Source organism: Coloeus monedula (assembly GCF_965178545.1).
Source record: "Coloeus monedula genome assembly, chromosome: 1".
Lineage (NCBI taxonomy): Eukaryota > Metazoa > Chordata > Aves > Passeriformes > Corvidae > Coloeus > Coloeus monedula.
Window position 1 is genome coordinate 25,242,604 of NC_138781.1, and position 16,233 is coordinate 25,258,836.

A 16,233-nucleotide genomic window follows, 5' to 3' on the forward strand; every position below is an offset into this window, starting at 1 on the left:
AGAAATAGAAAGCGATATGAGTTACCTTGTTCTTTCAGTCTGTTTGGGTACTTAAAGAAGCTGGAATGGAGGCTTGTGTTCCTAATAACAATCTTTATTAGGGAAGTGCTTTTCAAGAGGGAAAACTGAGCCGTGATCTAATTAATCTGAGTTACCTAAGGCTGGTTGCTGCGGATTGGAGCTCTTTATCTCCAGTGCCAGCCTGGGGCCTTGAACTTCTCTTTCTCTGCCACCTCTTGCATATCGTGTGGCATCACTGGCTCTCTGCCCTTCTCAGTCTCCCTCATCATGGGCTTCAGACTTACAAAGCAGCTTCATAGAACTGATGTTGTTTAAAAGATCAAAACTTTGCTAATGCTCTTTGCACCTTTGTGAAAGAAGCAGCTTCTCATCCACCTTCTGTTATTTTTTTTCCCCGTTTATCTCTTCCAGGTCATATTCTGCTTGCACTGTGAGTGCGAAATCACTTACTCTTTTGTTTAAAAAATATTTTATTTTAAAAAGGAACTCTTGAAACATGTCAGGGAGGGATGTGGATCTGGGTTATGCGGAGAGGAAAGTAGCCTGTAGAAAGGGACAGAAGAACTCGGTTTGATTAGGCCAGGGAAGCATGAGCCTGGTGACAATACAGATGTTTCATGTTCCTGCAGAGATAGGAGTGCTTGGGGCCAGAGGAGGAGAGCTAGTGGAGCTGAGGACACGCTGCCACCAGCGCATGTGGCTGCAAGCTGGCCGTGTATTCAGAAATTTGAGTCAGAAATTAGAAGAATATTTTTAACTTCCAGAAGGCTGAAGTCCCAGAGCGGGTAGAGACAGTGGGACAAACATCCTCTCAAAGTGGAGCCTGTCAGCAGGATTTTGTGATGTGTTTGTGCGTGATGCAGAAGTGGGTCACACCTGCTGTATAGGGTCACTTTCCTGCCCATGCCCAGATATTTGCTTGTTCTTGGCAACAACAGTTTCTTCTGTTTCTCTCTCCAGATAAATGGGCATGAAATTCCACTTTCATTTTACTATCTGAATGTTACTTGTTAAAATTAAAGAAGGAAGTACCAGATTTTTAATGAAAGTACCTTTTTTCTCATTTGTTGTTGATTAGACAGTGAAATTAAATCGGTGTTAGTGAAAACAGACAGAAAGAGTGGGAGGTTTTAAATGGTCATCCTAAAAATTCAGTTGATTCTTTATTCTTAGCTTCCATGTGCTTATGATGAAATAGTTCAGCAGTTCTCCAGAGACAGCTTACTAGCTGTCTCCCCAGAGAATTGCACAGGGTAAAAAGACATGAGTTTCCAATATGACACAAATACCTTTTAGAAGAATTATTCAACTCCTCATCATATGAAATAAAAACCTTAAGAAATCCAGTCAACCAACCAACAAACCTTTGGCCCTAGTCCTTTTTATTCATTTGCACACTACTTTTAAAGCTGACTTATGTTTCCTTTTCCTTTGCAAAGGCCCAGATCCTCCCCCTGCAGAGAGGATCAGAGAGAACAAGCCACATGTGACAGGAGTTAATCATGTAGCTTAATGCATTATTGGAAGGCACTCAGATAACGGAGTGATGAGAGCGGCAGAAGAGAATCTGTAAGAGATCATTCTCTTTCTGCACAGTGCAGCCTGCAGGAGGGGGAGAAGGGAGAGCTGTGTGTGACAGTTTTCCTGCTGGTATTTTCCTGCTGAGCTGGGAAGCCTTGTAAAGGGCAAGAGGAAAAGAGCAAAGGGAAGTCCAGATCAGACATACCACTCTGTCCACATGGGCACTGCTGGGGGCTTCACTACAAGCTCCTCAGTTACTGCTTCTCCTGAAAACTTGTCAAGAGGCTTAGTGGAAAAGATAATCTGGGTCCAGGCTTTCTATGATACTTGTAGCTGAGACAGTGGTCTCAGCTTTATCTGGTCTGCCCCCATCCTAACCCTGTATCGTGGAACACTGTGGCGGAGCACAGCTGTAGTCAATGCATGTTAATAGTGTCACAGAGTGTGTATTTTAATTATCTAGTTAGTCTGTAGGGTGACATTTTCTCTGAAACTTTTTACCCCCTTTCTGATGTAAAAAGAAGTGTTACTGAAAAATGTCCATAGCTTTAAGTAACAGAGAGTATGGAAGAGGAAAATTGCCAAGTACAAAATTTAGTTTAAGCTCAGTTTGTGTGCAGCAATTTGTAAATTTCATAGAAATCCGTGACTTATCATTGTGGTGTTAAAACACTTCTGAAACAAGAGCTGCTTTGTATAATTAATTTTTTTCAGGGGGCTTCTGTGGTTTGAACCTGTCACATCCAGTAGCAGTTTTCATTTTGAGAATCCTTAACTATGTTTTCCATCTTTATGGTTTGCAAAAGGGTCTGTATTTTGAACATGAAAAAATACTTAATTCATGACTTGGAAACGAACAGTTAAACCTAAAATATCAACTGAGGATAACTCTGGGCCTTAATACATCCTATTTTGCAGCTAAAATTCTATATTCTGTGTTTAATTTAAATGTGAAATGTATACTCCAGTGCCTAAAGTGATGGAAGAAACTATGTCTGAAATGAAAAAAAAAAAAAAAAAGAAAAACTACAAAATAAAACCCGCTGCTGTTTCAAGATGGATGAGCTCTTGCAGATAATGGGATGTGTACACAATCTCAGAGAAGGCAGCAACTCTCCTGCAAATTAAAATCTTTGAGCAGTTTATAAGCTGCTTATGGTGCGAGTCCATTTGCCAACTGAGAGCCAGAAAGCTGTGGCAGAAGTCCTTTACAGTTCTTGTCCTGCCAGGTTTCCATGGCATGGACACGGCCAGCTTGGTTTGGATGGGAAGCAAGCTGAGCGGAATATGATTTATTTCTTCCCTGAGGCAACAGTCCTTCCCACAGCTGAACTTCCAGGGAGGCACCTTTGCCAGCACAGCTACCCTACAAGCTGAAGCTCTGGTATTTCAAGTGAGAGCGATGGGCCCGTTCTTCCAATCAATGTAGTTGTCAGTAAAAAAAACCAGTAGGTATTGGAAAAAAACAGGTCGAGGGTGCCTTACCTTCTAGTTTAGTTCATTTGGTATTTTTAGGCTTCCTTGTGTAATAATGACAGCTGATAACATAATTTGGTAGAGGAGGAATCCTGATCCCTTAGCTCCAAATGTTAAATGTCCTGAAACACGTTAAAAATTCCCGGAAGTTTCAATTATTTTGAGAAATGACAACTGGAACAGGACTGAGATCCCCATGGGAGGTGAATGGCAGGCAGCATGCCTCACTGTTTTTCTCAACCCACATGTAAACTGATGGCATTACAGAAGAAGTGGAATGGCAGGAACTGCAAGAACTTTACTGCTTAGGGCACCACCTCTGTTGAAGCAAAATTGTGAGCTTTCCTCAAGCATGGCAGATGCTCTTTCTGCTGATTAATTGCATTAAATCTCTTCTGTTTCCAAGGACTTACAGACCAATAGTCTCTGCCATTGAAAGTATCCCTTGAGAGAGATGCATAGGAGAGGCTCCTCCCAATATGACTGGTGAAAGCACTTCAGTGGGCTTAAGAACAAGCTGTAAGCTTATAGTCAACCTTAGCATTTTAAAAATAAGAGGTGATTTAAGGAAATAAAAGTTATTGAAATTTCAATTTGCAGTCAACTCTTTCAGGACGACTGATGATTACTCGATGTTTTATCCTCTGTAGTCGATGTCAAGTGCAGCACTTGATACGTTAGTTGAGGGAGGCATTATCTGTTTGATAGCTTGGACATCGTTCTTTCTGGTTAATTCAGGAGAGCCTGAGCCAACTCTGGTATTAGAGGTGGAACTGTAGCATTGTCTACAATTAAAGATACTTCCCATTTCCTTGTTTTCTTTTCCATATGCCCTATCAAGTTGTAATCCTTCAGGCTGAAGTTTTCCATAATTGGTCTTCGCTTCTAGCACAGGTTTTGTTGTTTCTTACTTTTTCTTCTTCTTTTTTTTTCTTTTTAAGATTAAAGACAGTACCATAATGCAAAATTAATAACATGCTCAAATTGAGGGAGTTAGTCTTAACTCTGACATTTCCTATCTTTGAAGTGTTACAGTCTGCATTCTTAATGTTCTGTTAACATGCATTTATGTGTCATGTATGTATAATTTACGGGCTATGTTTTATTTTGTTCTTCTGTTAGACTGGCATCGAGATGACTGATGCAGACAAAGAGTACTAAGTTTAGAGAAGAATTAATGGGCATTCAAATGCTTCAGTTCCTATGTAGGCCCTTTGTACAGCATATCTTTGCACATTACATATAAATTATTAAAATAACACCATTGTTAGCTTGGTATTCAAAACATAATTTGGAATCAACTGTGTAACAATTCAGAAGTTACTGTTCTCCTTAGAAGAAAAAAGTCAGTTTGCTGAAAATTGATTTAGTTTTTGTTTCAGTTGGGGGTTTTTGATATAAGCTAATATTTTGTCTTTTTTTTACTAAGGCAGCACTAGTTAAATCAGACCCTGCTGGCGAATTGCAAAGAAATAAATCACAACAGACATTAATCTAGATGAGGGCTAAGTAATTAACTTCATAGAAGGGTGGTGTATATTGTGTCTGTGACACTAGACCGACTGCTGTGCATAGAATAAATGCAGTATTTAGGTTGCCTATGGTATTCCACCCCTTCAATTAAGTAAACAAATATATATAGAGCTACTCTGGAGTGTATCCTTTGCGGTCTAAACACTGTATCTTATTAAAATCATCTGCATGCAGTATGTGGTGTTTGAGTTCCTGCCAGTGGTTTCAACCATTGTTAACAGTGATGCTCGGCTCTCCCAAGAGTTAAATACAGTGGTACTTTAGTTATGTGCAGAGGGTGCTCTTGGTTACTTTGGTGGCCATTTCGTTGCATATTACCTCCCACTTTGTTTCCATCCATGTGTGTGGCATAGGGTGTTGCCTGAAAAAATATAGGTTTTTTCAGGAAATAAAATATCCATATAGGTTGAGAAAAATATCAAAGGCAGCCTGTAATTGATTTTGGGGGGCAAGACCAGGGCCAGAATAGGTGTGTGCCTGCCTGCTCTATGTGTGTATCAAGATATTTAATGTTTACATTTGCATATCTGTTTTCACCTCAACAATAATGACAAAACATCTGTTGAACTGCAGAAGATAGGATCAGTTCTTAAAGTGGAACTATGATTGTTTGTTATTGTTTGTATCGCAGTCCTCGTTCTCCAAGTGCTGTCTTTTACCTGGAAAATGAGACCAAGTGATTGTTCTACTTCTTCGAAATCATCAAGTTCAAGTAGTTGTACTTTATCATCATGAAACACATTTTTACCTACAATGTCATAACTGCATTCAGATGTTAATCCATTGCTCCAAGTATTTGCAGCAGATTTCTTTTCAGCACTTAGAGATACAGACAATAGGGATTGACACAGATTTTGCTCAAGGAAAATCCAGCTAAAACTACGTTTGCCTGAAGCTATGTTTATTTGATGATGCTGTTAAATTGAATTGAAAGAATATTAAAATTGTGATAATCCACATACAGAAATAACTAAGTATGAAGTATGAGATTTTAGTCACCAGTTTACCAGACTTGCTGTTGCCCACAAACTCAGATTAGTCTGAGTATTTCCTAAGTTTTAATTAGCTATCTCTTCAAAGAGTATTTAACTTGCCTTTCTAAAAAATTGTAATAGCAACAGGCTATTTTAGAACATTAATTTTTATATAGTTTTTATTTTCCCTGCCAGATACGAGATTTTATGGTATATATGGCTGTGTGGAAGCAGAGACAAGTAAACAGAATTGTCTAGAATAAGATCACCATTTGTCTCCAAACAGCAACAAACCCAAATGCAACTAATGAAAGATGAGTGTTAATCAGAAAGTGTCTGACCCTTTGGAGCACGGTGATTAGCTATATAGAAAGCTGGCAATTTAGATCAGAACAAGTTTTTTCTTAGCACAATGCTTTCTTATTTTTGTGTTTCTATGAAATGTTCGAATGGATCACAGGTTTTTGAACTGGGAACTGCTATCACCCTTGGAGAGTATCTTGGACCACCATGCAGGCTCATCTGCAAACTTCTAATTGAAAGCAGTGTGTGGCACTAGGCTGTGACCACAGATTCTGGCAGATCTTCCAAGCCATGGTGTGGCTGCTTGTTGTCAGATTCTCCATTTACACCTGTGTCCACGGGACATGTGGGTCGGCAGTGTTACAGGCTGTGCTGGTGGCAAAACCTCACCCCTTCACAACAGCCTCTCACTCACTGACAATGCTGAGGAGGTTCTTCCCATGGCTGTTTTTGCTTTGAGGCTTTGGAACTCTAGTGAAGACAAAAAAAAAAGTGGCTATTGAACTGGTGACTGGGGTTACACAATTATTTCACCAGTGATCAGTGCTGCAGATTAGGAACTAGTGTCTCAGTGACAGGTAAGTAAGCCCATGAGGTACAGTCATTAAAAGGAAATGGAACAGGTTCAACATGGACAACTGGGCTGCCTTTGAGCTTATAGGACACTGGTTCCTCCAAAGTGGAGGTGGCTGCTGCTGCTGAAATTGCATTTTGATCCCTTCTTAGGAGAGTCCACTGTCCTCAAAGGAGAATTGTGATGGACAAGAGCTTGGAGGGATGAAGGCAAGGAGGAGTTTGTCCACTCCCATCCCAAAGATTTAGAGGCTTCAGAGAAGGCAAGGAGCCAGAAATAAAGTGAAATATCCTCAATGAATAATTCATTGGCTGGAAAGTGGTTTTTCAAGGAAACTGAAGCTATACAGGGATTTGGACAAATTCGGCTGAAACACTCAGCCATAAAAAAGATGGATAGGAGGGAAATATACAAAAGTCTTGAAATATGTTGTAATATCTTGTTTCAACCATCTGGAGAGATTCCTTTAAAAGGCACATTCAAAGATTTGGGGGTTTTGTCTCAAAATCTTTCTCCTTTCCTTCTTTTCCTTTTCCTTCTCTCCTTTTCCTTCTCTCCTTTTCCTTTTCCTTTTCCTTTTCCTTTAACTTAAAAGAGCAAATGTACTAGAAGGTGTTAAATGATCTGAAAATGAAATTTATGTTGATTTGTGTCTTCAGGCTCTTTGTTTTTGTTCCTTTCCTGCTTGCTGGGGGAGCCCAGCACTAACTGACACAGAGGACAACATCCAGAGTTGTCTGGTCAGAGCGCCTCCTTTTCCTGAGTTCTGTCACAGTTTTCAGAGTAGAAGTGTTCAGTGAAGTTACTATTAGCACAGTTTCTAGGAAAACACAGGAAATACAGCTTGTGTTTGTAAAATCTCTGGTGTTTGGATTGGAAGGTCTGCACACAGAGGAGGTCTCTGGCTCCATGAGAAGGTGGAGGAGGCTGGTTTTGGGGAAGTTCACATGCCCAGTGCTGCCTGTGCTCCCTGGAGAGCCTCAGGGGCGGAGCGCTCTGTCACACTCCTGCCAGATGCACATAAACCATCTCCTCGGTCAGTCCTAGCACGGAGCGGGGCACGTTTTAGGGCAGGAAAGCTGACAGGTAAGTGAAGTGCTTGACTAGAGTGACCTCCCAAGAAACAGAAGCTTCAGAAGGTTCAAGGGCTCTGTAGTAGCACTGAGATGCAGTTTGGTTGTGTACTGCATAAATCATGTAGAATGGTGACACATCAGCAAGGCAAGGACTGGTGCTTGTCAGAAAGATCCTGGCGGCCGTTTTTCTTAGATAACACTGGTTTTCCTCATTAGAATTACTGTCTGATGCAACCTAAACATACCATGATGTTAAAGCAGTGTGAGTAATTCAGTCAATTAATTAGGTGTGGGTAGCATTTGCCTTCCATTGTAAGGGGATCAGAGGAAAACACTTAATAGCTTTTATGTTCTCGTTTTGCTCACCTTAGCATCAGTTCATTCAAATAACCCTCTGACCCAAATAAGTTATTATATTAAATTATTATGCTTTGGTGAACATTTCTACCCTGCATCAACATCATGACGTGGAAGTCAACACATGCTGCTTTGTAGTAACTGGAAGTGGACAGAAAAATTGCCACAGGAGTGAGGAACACCCAGATAGCTCTAAACCTCTGTCCTTCCTCTATGGAGTATCTCCTCATTTCTTCCACCTCTGCCCTGGTATTTTCAGAAAACACATGTGCAGAGGAGCTGAGAGGGAGATCCCACAGATAGACCCAGGTCTCCAGCACTTGTGGGTGTCACTGTGCCCAGATGAAGGAACTTGAATGGAAAATGACTGGAAGGGGAGCATTAGTCCAGAGAAGAATTTGAATTGGAGTTTGTGGATACTTTTGTTTTTATATGTGGTCTTTTGCTGTGTAACTGTTGTGGTTTAGTATTGGGGCCATTGCATAAAGAAGGGATTTGGAGAATAAAAGACAATTTTTCCTTTGACTTCATTATTGCCAAGGTTTCTCTCTGCGTCCCTGAGGAATTTATATTAGAGAGGTTTATTCCACTAACGGTCTATTAGCAGGATTGGCCCCTTGTTGCAACCATGATGTGGTGCATGAGATTAAATAAGGTAAAATAAGATGAAGATGTAAGGAATTTGGTTGTGTGTGGGCACTGAATGTTATTTCCTCTGTGCTAAAGGTATTGACTTTGGTCATTAAATGCTTTGTAAACTGAGTGACTAGAAATGACCCAGACCTTGCTAACACTGCCAGCTAAGAATAATGCATGTAATGCATATATTCCTGGGGAGACTCTTCAAGTTTGAGATAACAAGTTGTTTTAATAGCCTGGACTTTGATTTTTATTTGTATGTGGCCATGCTGTGGAGTAAAGGCAATTAAATTATCTTAATGTCATAAATATATTCCGGTTTTTTTATTTAAAATGACATACTTTCTTTTTCAGTCATTTAATATAATGTAATGCTGTTAAAGACTTTAGAAGACAAGGAGAAATAAGGCTTTATTTAATTCAGAAAGTCCTTTGCCTAGGATATTGCTCCACTTTAAAGATTTTTCTACTTGAAATCAGTGAGAATCATTTCATTCAAGAGTTTGAGAAATGGTAGTGCTGTACACATCACAAGAAATGAAATCTTTTAGGAGATGCAGTAATAACAGGGAGATGGTTGCACAGCTGGTTTTGGTTCCATCTCTGACAGAAGGATCTCTGCACTGCCCCTTCCTGCTATACAGAAGCTGGTATAGGTGTGTGGCTGTGATCAACGTGTGCTACAGGTACTGGGGTCCTGGTGCAGTGACCTCTCTTCTGGTGTTACATTTCCTTCTGCTGAAGGATCTTGAAAGAACAGAGTGGTCTTTCAAATACAGGCCATCCCAGACCCACATCTGTGTATGTGAGCGTGAGAGACAGCTGTCTGAAAAGAGTAACTCTTGTAACTCTGGTCTCCATTCCTGGGAGAAGGAGAAAAATGCCAGAAGTGGAAGACAAAGAAGGGAAAACCCAGAGATTGCAGTGATGCCTATATCAAGTGGGCTGAGGTGGCCTTTTCACAGGTTGCATTTCTGGGTCTGTAGCCTCAGCTAATGCTGAACTGTACTATATTTTGTGTTTCAGCAGGCAAAACCCCAAACTTGCGCACCAGCCCATCATGCTGTAACTCAGTCACTGATACTTGTGTAATACATGGGAAGCTTTACAAAACACGCTGCTTTCCCCCAAAATACTGGATGTAGAGCTAGGTACAAAATAGTTGAAAAAACCTGATAATCACCAGTGAGATATGGAGATGTTTAGATCTTGTATTGCAAATTCCTGTCCATACGATTAACACCTGAAGCAGTGTGTGTGGAGTTCCCACAAGAGTTAATCTTGGACATACACACAAGCTGTTTCCCCAGCTGGGTCACATAACAGATGCTTTTCTTAGTCTCCAGTTCTGTGTATCCAGCTGAGATGTAAGTAGAGGAGAATAATTTGACTGTTTTCCAGTACAGTGTACCATAACACCTCATGGGCACCTATGATCTACTAAGTGCCACGTGGACATAGTTAGCTGACCATCTGCTTGGCACTTCTTGTGGTGTATTAAAAGATTTAAGCCAGTTCAGATTGAATACTGGGTAGTGCAAACTGGATTAGCTATGGTTTGTACCCATTCTTCAGTCCAAAGGCATCCATTTGCTAAGGTGGACACCAGTTTATTATGTGCCCTGTAGTTTCCAAACAGTTGCCTTTTTCAGTACCAAGCACTGTGTAATGTCTTGAAACAGTTATTCTTTCATATTATATGCAGGACATGATCACAGCACTTCAGGAGGGTAGTAAAAACTTGCATGGTTCATGTGGATGCTTGTTGCTGTTTTCTGAAATTTGGCTTAATGAAAACAAAGTTGAGAAAAGTGCTTGTTTTGTTTTGGTGTTTTGTTATTTTTTTTTCTTTCTAATTATCTCAATCCCATCTTGCATTATCTTCCAGAAATTGCAGTATTGGATCCAGCTGGAAATGACTGCAGTATTATTTTGCCATAGCACTAAAGCGTTTTGTCTGGAAGTTCAGCTATTTAGATTACACGTCTCTCTTGAAGCCTAATGTTCAAGAGCTCTTCATTAGAAACATCAATGCTATTAAATGGAAAAGGATCTTGCATGATGATATTAAAAAGTCAGACTAGTAATGCAGTATCCAGTTGGTATAACATTTCCATTGTAATGCATTTCCTGTAACTGTGAATTCCTTAACATAGAGAAGGGTAATTAAAATAACACAATATATTTATTTTATTACTTAGAGCTTTAATGAACTTCAGGAAAATAGTTTCAACACGGTGTTGTAAAAGCTCTGTTACCTTGTGCACACTGACCTGGGTCCTGCAAACAATTACACTTGGGCACAGCCTTGCTGACTGCCAATGGCCAGCTCGTGTGCGTAAAGTGAAACATACGTGTGTGTGCATGTAGAGATCAAGGCCTCTGCTCTAGTTTGGGAAATCTGAAATATTTTCACCAAGGGGTAGATTTTGCAGCAACACTACAAAATCAAGCAGATAAAGCCTTTTGCTCTGCCACTGACTAAAAGCTCCATCTGGCTGGTACTGAATAGGAAACTGCCAGATGTGCCTTGTGAATTTGGCCACACTTCCTAGGTACCAGCCCCCAGCGGGCTGGTGAGGCACATGCTTTGATGCTTCACCATGCATGGCTATGCTGATTGTGGTAGGAGCTCTCCTCAAAGGAGGTGCCTCAGATGTGGGCCAGAGAGAGAACCAGTCCCACACCACCAGTGTCTTAATTCCCTGCTGGTTTCTCCTGCAGCTGGCTGTTCCACACAACGATGAGTGGACGCGCTTCGCCCGGACCTTGGTGGAGATCCGCGCCAACCGAGCCGACAGTGAAGAAGAGGGGGCGGTGGAGCTCGCGGCCTAGAGGGAGAGGAGCAGGGCCCGCCAGAACAGCAGCTTCCCCCGCTGAGTACGCCAGTGTTCAGTGTCAGAGTCTTGCTGTGGCTTTTGATGCCAGTGTACATGCCAGTATTGCTCAAAGCATTCCATATTAATCACACTGCTTTACACAAGGCTGAAAATATCCAGAGCATTTTCATACTTTATATTTCTGTCTGAAAAGTAAGAAAGAAAAGACAAATCAACCCTTTATGGGTTTAGTTGTTCCCTTTTAACTACTTAGTAGCTGTATTTAATAGCTAGGAACCCCTGGTTAAACTTGTGCTCACATTGCCCTTCTGGCATAGTCCTATTAAATCCATATGAAGCCAGATATGATTATGTGCAGATGTGGTGTGCTTCACTGTATGGGACTGGGCCAAAGACCTTAGATGTGGTGTATCACATGGTGACTTACATTATGAATGGATGTACTATATGAAAGTTGCTGCTCCTTATTTATTGCGGTGTGCTGCATGGAACATACTTATTTGAAAGCATTAAAATAAACGATCCTAAAGCATGTGCATAATGAGAGAACTGCATTGTCTGTGTGCTGCTGTAGAGGTTACATTAAAGTCCACGTAACAATTACAGTACATCAGTTGTGCTTAAGATGTAAGATCTATAAAGGTTGGCTTGAGTGGATGGAATGAGTTCCCTTTCCTTTTTTTTTAAGATGCCTATTATTTCTAGGCACTTCAACTATATTTCAGATACAGTTGGTCACTGATACTTGTCATGCAAGTTAACACTAACAGTCTGACAAAGGGTTGTGGTTCCCAAGTATGACACCAGTCTTGCAATAAAATGTATCGGGCCTGTTCTATTGCAGTGTGGTTGATCTTTCCTTGCCAACAGTGCTCAGTGTGTTCATTACCAGTCACTGGTGAGGCACTGGGGAAATGTGGCTGCCCTGACTCACAGAACATTCATACAGCTGCTCTGTAAATAGATACCTTTGGCATTGGGACTGGCCAGTAGTGGACCTGTGTGCATCAGACCCTGCTACCAATTTTACATGGACAAGCACTACTGCATGTCAGCTTATGGGCTAATTTTTATTTCCCCTCCATCCCTAGCATGCTTACCTGCACACACAGAGCAGCAGCGTGCTGCCATATGTGCTGAGAGACAAGGCCTCCTCAAACTGTCCTGAGGGATAGGTTGGGACAGGGGACACAGGAATGGGCTCTTTTATAACAATCTCTTCTGGCTTGAGCAAAGAAACAGAGTGCAGACTGGTCTCACTGAGTGCTGTGGCCCAGATAGACATTGGTAGTGAGGCTGCTTGATATATCACAACACTCTGCTGAGCTAGAGGACAGCTCTGACATCTAGATTAAGCAGTGGTTCACACTCAGGGGCATGGAGGTGAACCATTTTAGCAAGAAACACTGCGAGTCTGACAAGAAAGATCTTGTACCTTAAGCTTCTCATATCATCTCATTGCCACATCTTGTCCTTGGGCAGTCATCTTGAGGAATAAACACATCATCTAATCATGTTCGGGGCTATGGTCTGGTCCAGAACCACTGGGAAATCTGCACTGCTAAAGCCAGGGTGGACAAAGAAAATAAATCCTTTGGAAAAGCTGCATTTCCCTCATCCTTGTGGTGGTTAGAAGCAACTCCCAGTGAGAGTGCACGGGCTACTTTCTTCATAGTGGAACCTGTAACTATCTCCCAGTGCCCATGGAAGTGTCCTGCCACTGGGCTGTGGGGAGCATCTTCTCCCAGAAGGCCTTGCACACAGCAGAGATACATCAGTCATTTTCTGGTGGCTCCTTGAGATTGGAGCCATGTGTTAGAGAACTCTTGTGTTCCTCCTGCTCCCCTGGGTGCTTTGGGAGTTGTCCTGAAGAACCAGTGTAGGACTTGCAGCATTTTTTGTAGCTTAAAGGTGAATGCTAACAAACAGCCAAGTGAGATGACTGTAAAGGATCAGTTTTGATATCCTCTCTGGGTTTTTTTCCTTGGTTTTGACCTGTTTTCATTTCAAAAACGTAAGTGTTGTCTGTGTGGGTAAGGCAGATGTGATGCCAAGTGGAAGAGAGGGAGGCACAGTTGGTTCTCTGTGTGTCACAAGATCAAGAACGTGCACAGGTGGATACCCAAATTACTGCTGTCATGGGAGGCAGAGGTGGGAACTCACTATCCTTCCACCTGCTGGAGTAGCTGCACATCACAAAGTGTGGGGACACCATCTGAGAGTGCCTGTGATGTAACGGGAAGGGAATTCAGCTGATGTTGTCTCCCATTCATCATTATCAGTGCAGTGGGAACAGCTGGCAAATTTGCTTCTACTTTTTCCGCATTACTGCTCAGCTTTTGGAATCTAAGGGGGGGTCTGCGTGCTCACGTCCAAGTTCTCCCTACTTTACAGCATTAATAGCTTCTGAAATGGTTTTAAGAGCAGCCTCAGAAGACCCTCAGCAGTTGCTGCTGTGTGCAAATCAATATGACCAAAGTCCTTTTTTGAAATTTTTCTCTCCTTTTTTTTTTTGTGTGTGGGGTTCAGCAGTACACACTGAGGGAACACAAAGAGGGAACAAGGAAAAGATCTGAATTTCCACAGAAATCTCCAGGTTTGTATGAACAGAGCATTAACATGAAAGGGCCATTTCACACACTTGAAGCAGATGGAAAAGCACCCAAGAACAAGAGGCATTTACTTCCCTTCTGCTGCTCATGATTGTCCTGCAGTGAAGTTTCTGGCCCGCCCTTGTTGCTGCTCTTCCAGGTATCTCCCACAGTTCTTGTTTATTTGATTTTCCTGCTGCTAAACAAATAGCTCCACTTCACTGGCTTTCTAAAAGAGCCCATATGACAAAATGTTTCTCAGAATCTGCCCAGTAGGGAAATAAATACAAAATTATCCTTTAATTTGAGCATACAGAAATCACCTTCTCCAGTCTCTTTTGCCTACAAACATCCAGAGAATAGAAGGAAGAACATAAAGGGTTATGCCCTATGCTCTAGCACTGTGAGGATGCTGCCATGACTACTCTGGGTGTGGAATAGGTCGGAAGAGAGCCTGGCTCTTTTAGGGCCATTGCAAGTGAGCTTTCTGTGAAGGACATAAACTGTGTGGTTAGACAGCTGGAGAGCACATCTGAACCACAGAGGTCAGAAAAAGCAAACCCAACTAGAGCAGAAGTAGGCAGGTGGCAAAAAGAGGCTGAATTGAGGATTAGGATGGAGGACAGAACTGTGAGGTGGATGTGGAAGGGACAAGTCTCCTGTACTTGTTGAAGGAAAGTCCAGAGTCTCCCTTGATTTCAGTGCCAAGGATCAGAGCTGCACCAACATGAGTGAGGGGCAGAGGAATGATGTGGCCAGGGACTTGGGATTTGTTCTGAAGGGAGCTGTGAAAGGACATGGGGAGACGTTGACAGGTGGCACTGGGTGTGGAAGGTGAAGGCATTAGCTAAAAGGTGAAGCAGGGTTCTTCAGCTTTATGACGTGTACTTTGTTCAAGAGACCCCATGGTAACAGAGAAAGAAGATGATGGCCAGGTATACTGAAAGAACATGTCCACAGCACTGGCCAACCTGGAATTTGACCAGGACACACAAAACTGAGCATGGGGCTGCAATGCCAGGTCCATTGTGTAAATAACAGCACTTGGACCAAGTGGATCTTTGAAAGGTGGAAGTGAAATGGGCTACCTCTGGAGTCTGAGAACACCACAAACATCTCCACGGAAAGGCTGTCAGAGCAAGTCTTTGCTGCTGAGATTAGACTCAGCAGAATTGCCTGTACTACTTCAAAGAGAAAAGGCAGGCGGGACAAATGGTGCTGGGTTGCAATGATTCAGGAGCTGCAGCGTTTCCCACAGGGTACTTGGCAAGTGCTCCGTAATACATTTTCCAAGATGGACGGTGTTTCCTCCTGGGTCTCAAAACCAGTGCCCCAAACATTTGCTACTTCTAAAAACATCAGAGCCCCTACCACACCCTGGAATATCATCATCTCACACTACAAATGACAGCCTGCATCTCTAGGGCTATGGAAACAACTAGGAATAGGCTCTTTCACACAAGACAGGTGGAAAAAGCTCTGAAGAGTTTTAGCGACTGTAGATAAAATGCATGCACAGCAGAAGACTGGAAACCCCTCACAGAGCAAAACGGCATCCCACATGGAATGGGATGGTCTCCACTGACCAGTGACAATGTCACCAGGGCAGCACCAGTCCTAAGGCAGGACTCAGTGCCTAAAGGTGCTGTAGAGCAGCCACCTGTCCTTGGGAAGCTTACAGGACTGGTTCTCCTTCAAAGTCATAAGAAAAGAGACCTCTGAAGTAATTCCACCATGTCTGGTACACAGTGTCTGCACAGCCTGGGGTGTGAGGAAGGCCAGGCAATATAACTACAGCAGCTGGAATGAATCTTGCAAGCAATAGTACTGTTTCCTGGTGCAATGAGGAACAGTGCAAGGAGCAGTTAAAATGATTACTACACTTCAAATGTCATCTCTTCTCTGAAGGGCAACAGACACTTTGATGACATCCCCATGCTCAGCACCAGGAGAGGCTGCCCAGTCTCACAGCCTGAGTTATCTGCTGCTCACCATGCAGAAAGCAGAACCACCATATGGCATGTGGCATTAAAGAAACCACTTCATCTCAGGCTGCTTCTGTGTTATTTGCTGTTTGAAGGTTTCTGGAGACACCTAAAATACAAGCGTCTTGAGATTTGTATACTCCCAACCATTAAATAACTTACAAATGATCACTATCTCTGCAAATTGCCTTCTAGTTTATGCAAAAAAGGCAAATGTTTAAACCAAAAACAGAGTCTGAGTTTCACAGCAGTGTTTAAACAGCAAAGCTGGAGGATTCCTGATTGTCCCTGTGCCACTGGAGAGGAACTCAGCAGCATGCACTGTGACATTTATGTGCACATG

At 42.2% G+C, this 16,233-nt stretch overlaps 1 protein-coding gene across 6 annotated transcripts in view; it reads left to right on the plus strand.

Moving 5' to 3' along the window:
* DYNC1I1 (dynein cytoplasmic 1 intermediate chain 1) overlaps positions 1-12,152 on the plus strand; it is a 187,328-nt gene extending 175,176 nt beyond the window's left edge. For 5 of the 6 annotated variants that reach the window (XM_082302412.1, XM_082302409.1, XM_082302411.1 and 2 more), the window contains one exon: positions 11,199-12,152. In XM_082302412.1, the coding sequence (XP_082158538.1) occupies positions 11,199-11,221 (23 nt within the window). In that variant the 3' untranslated portion in view covers positions 11,222-12,152. Of the gene's footprint in view, positions 1-432; positions 452-11,198 lie in introns of all 6 variants that reach the window. The other variant, XM_082302413.1, reaches the window with a different exon arrangement.
* Positions 12,153-16,233: the final 4,081 nt, after the last annotated feature.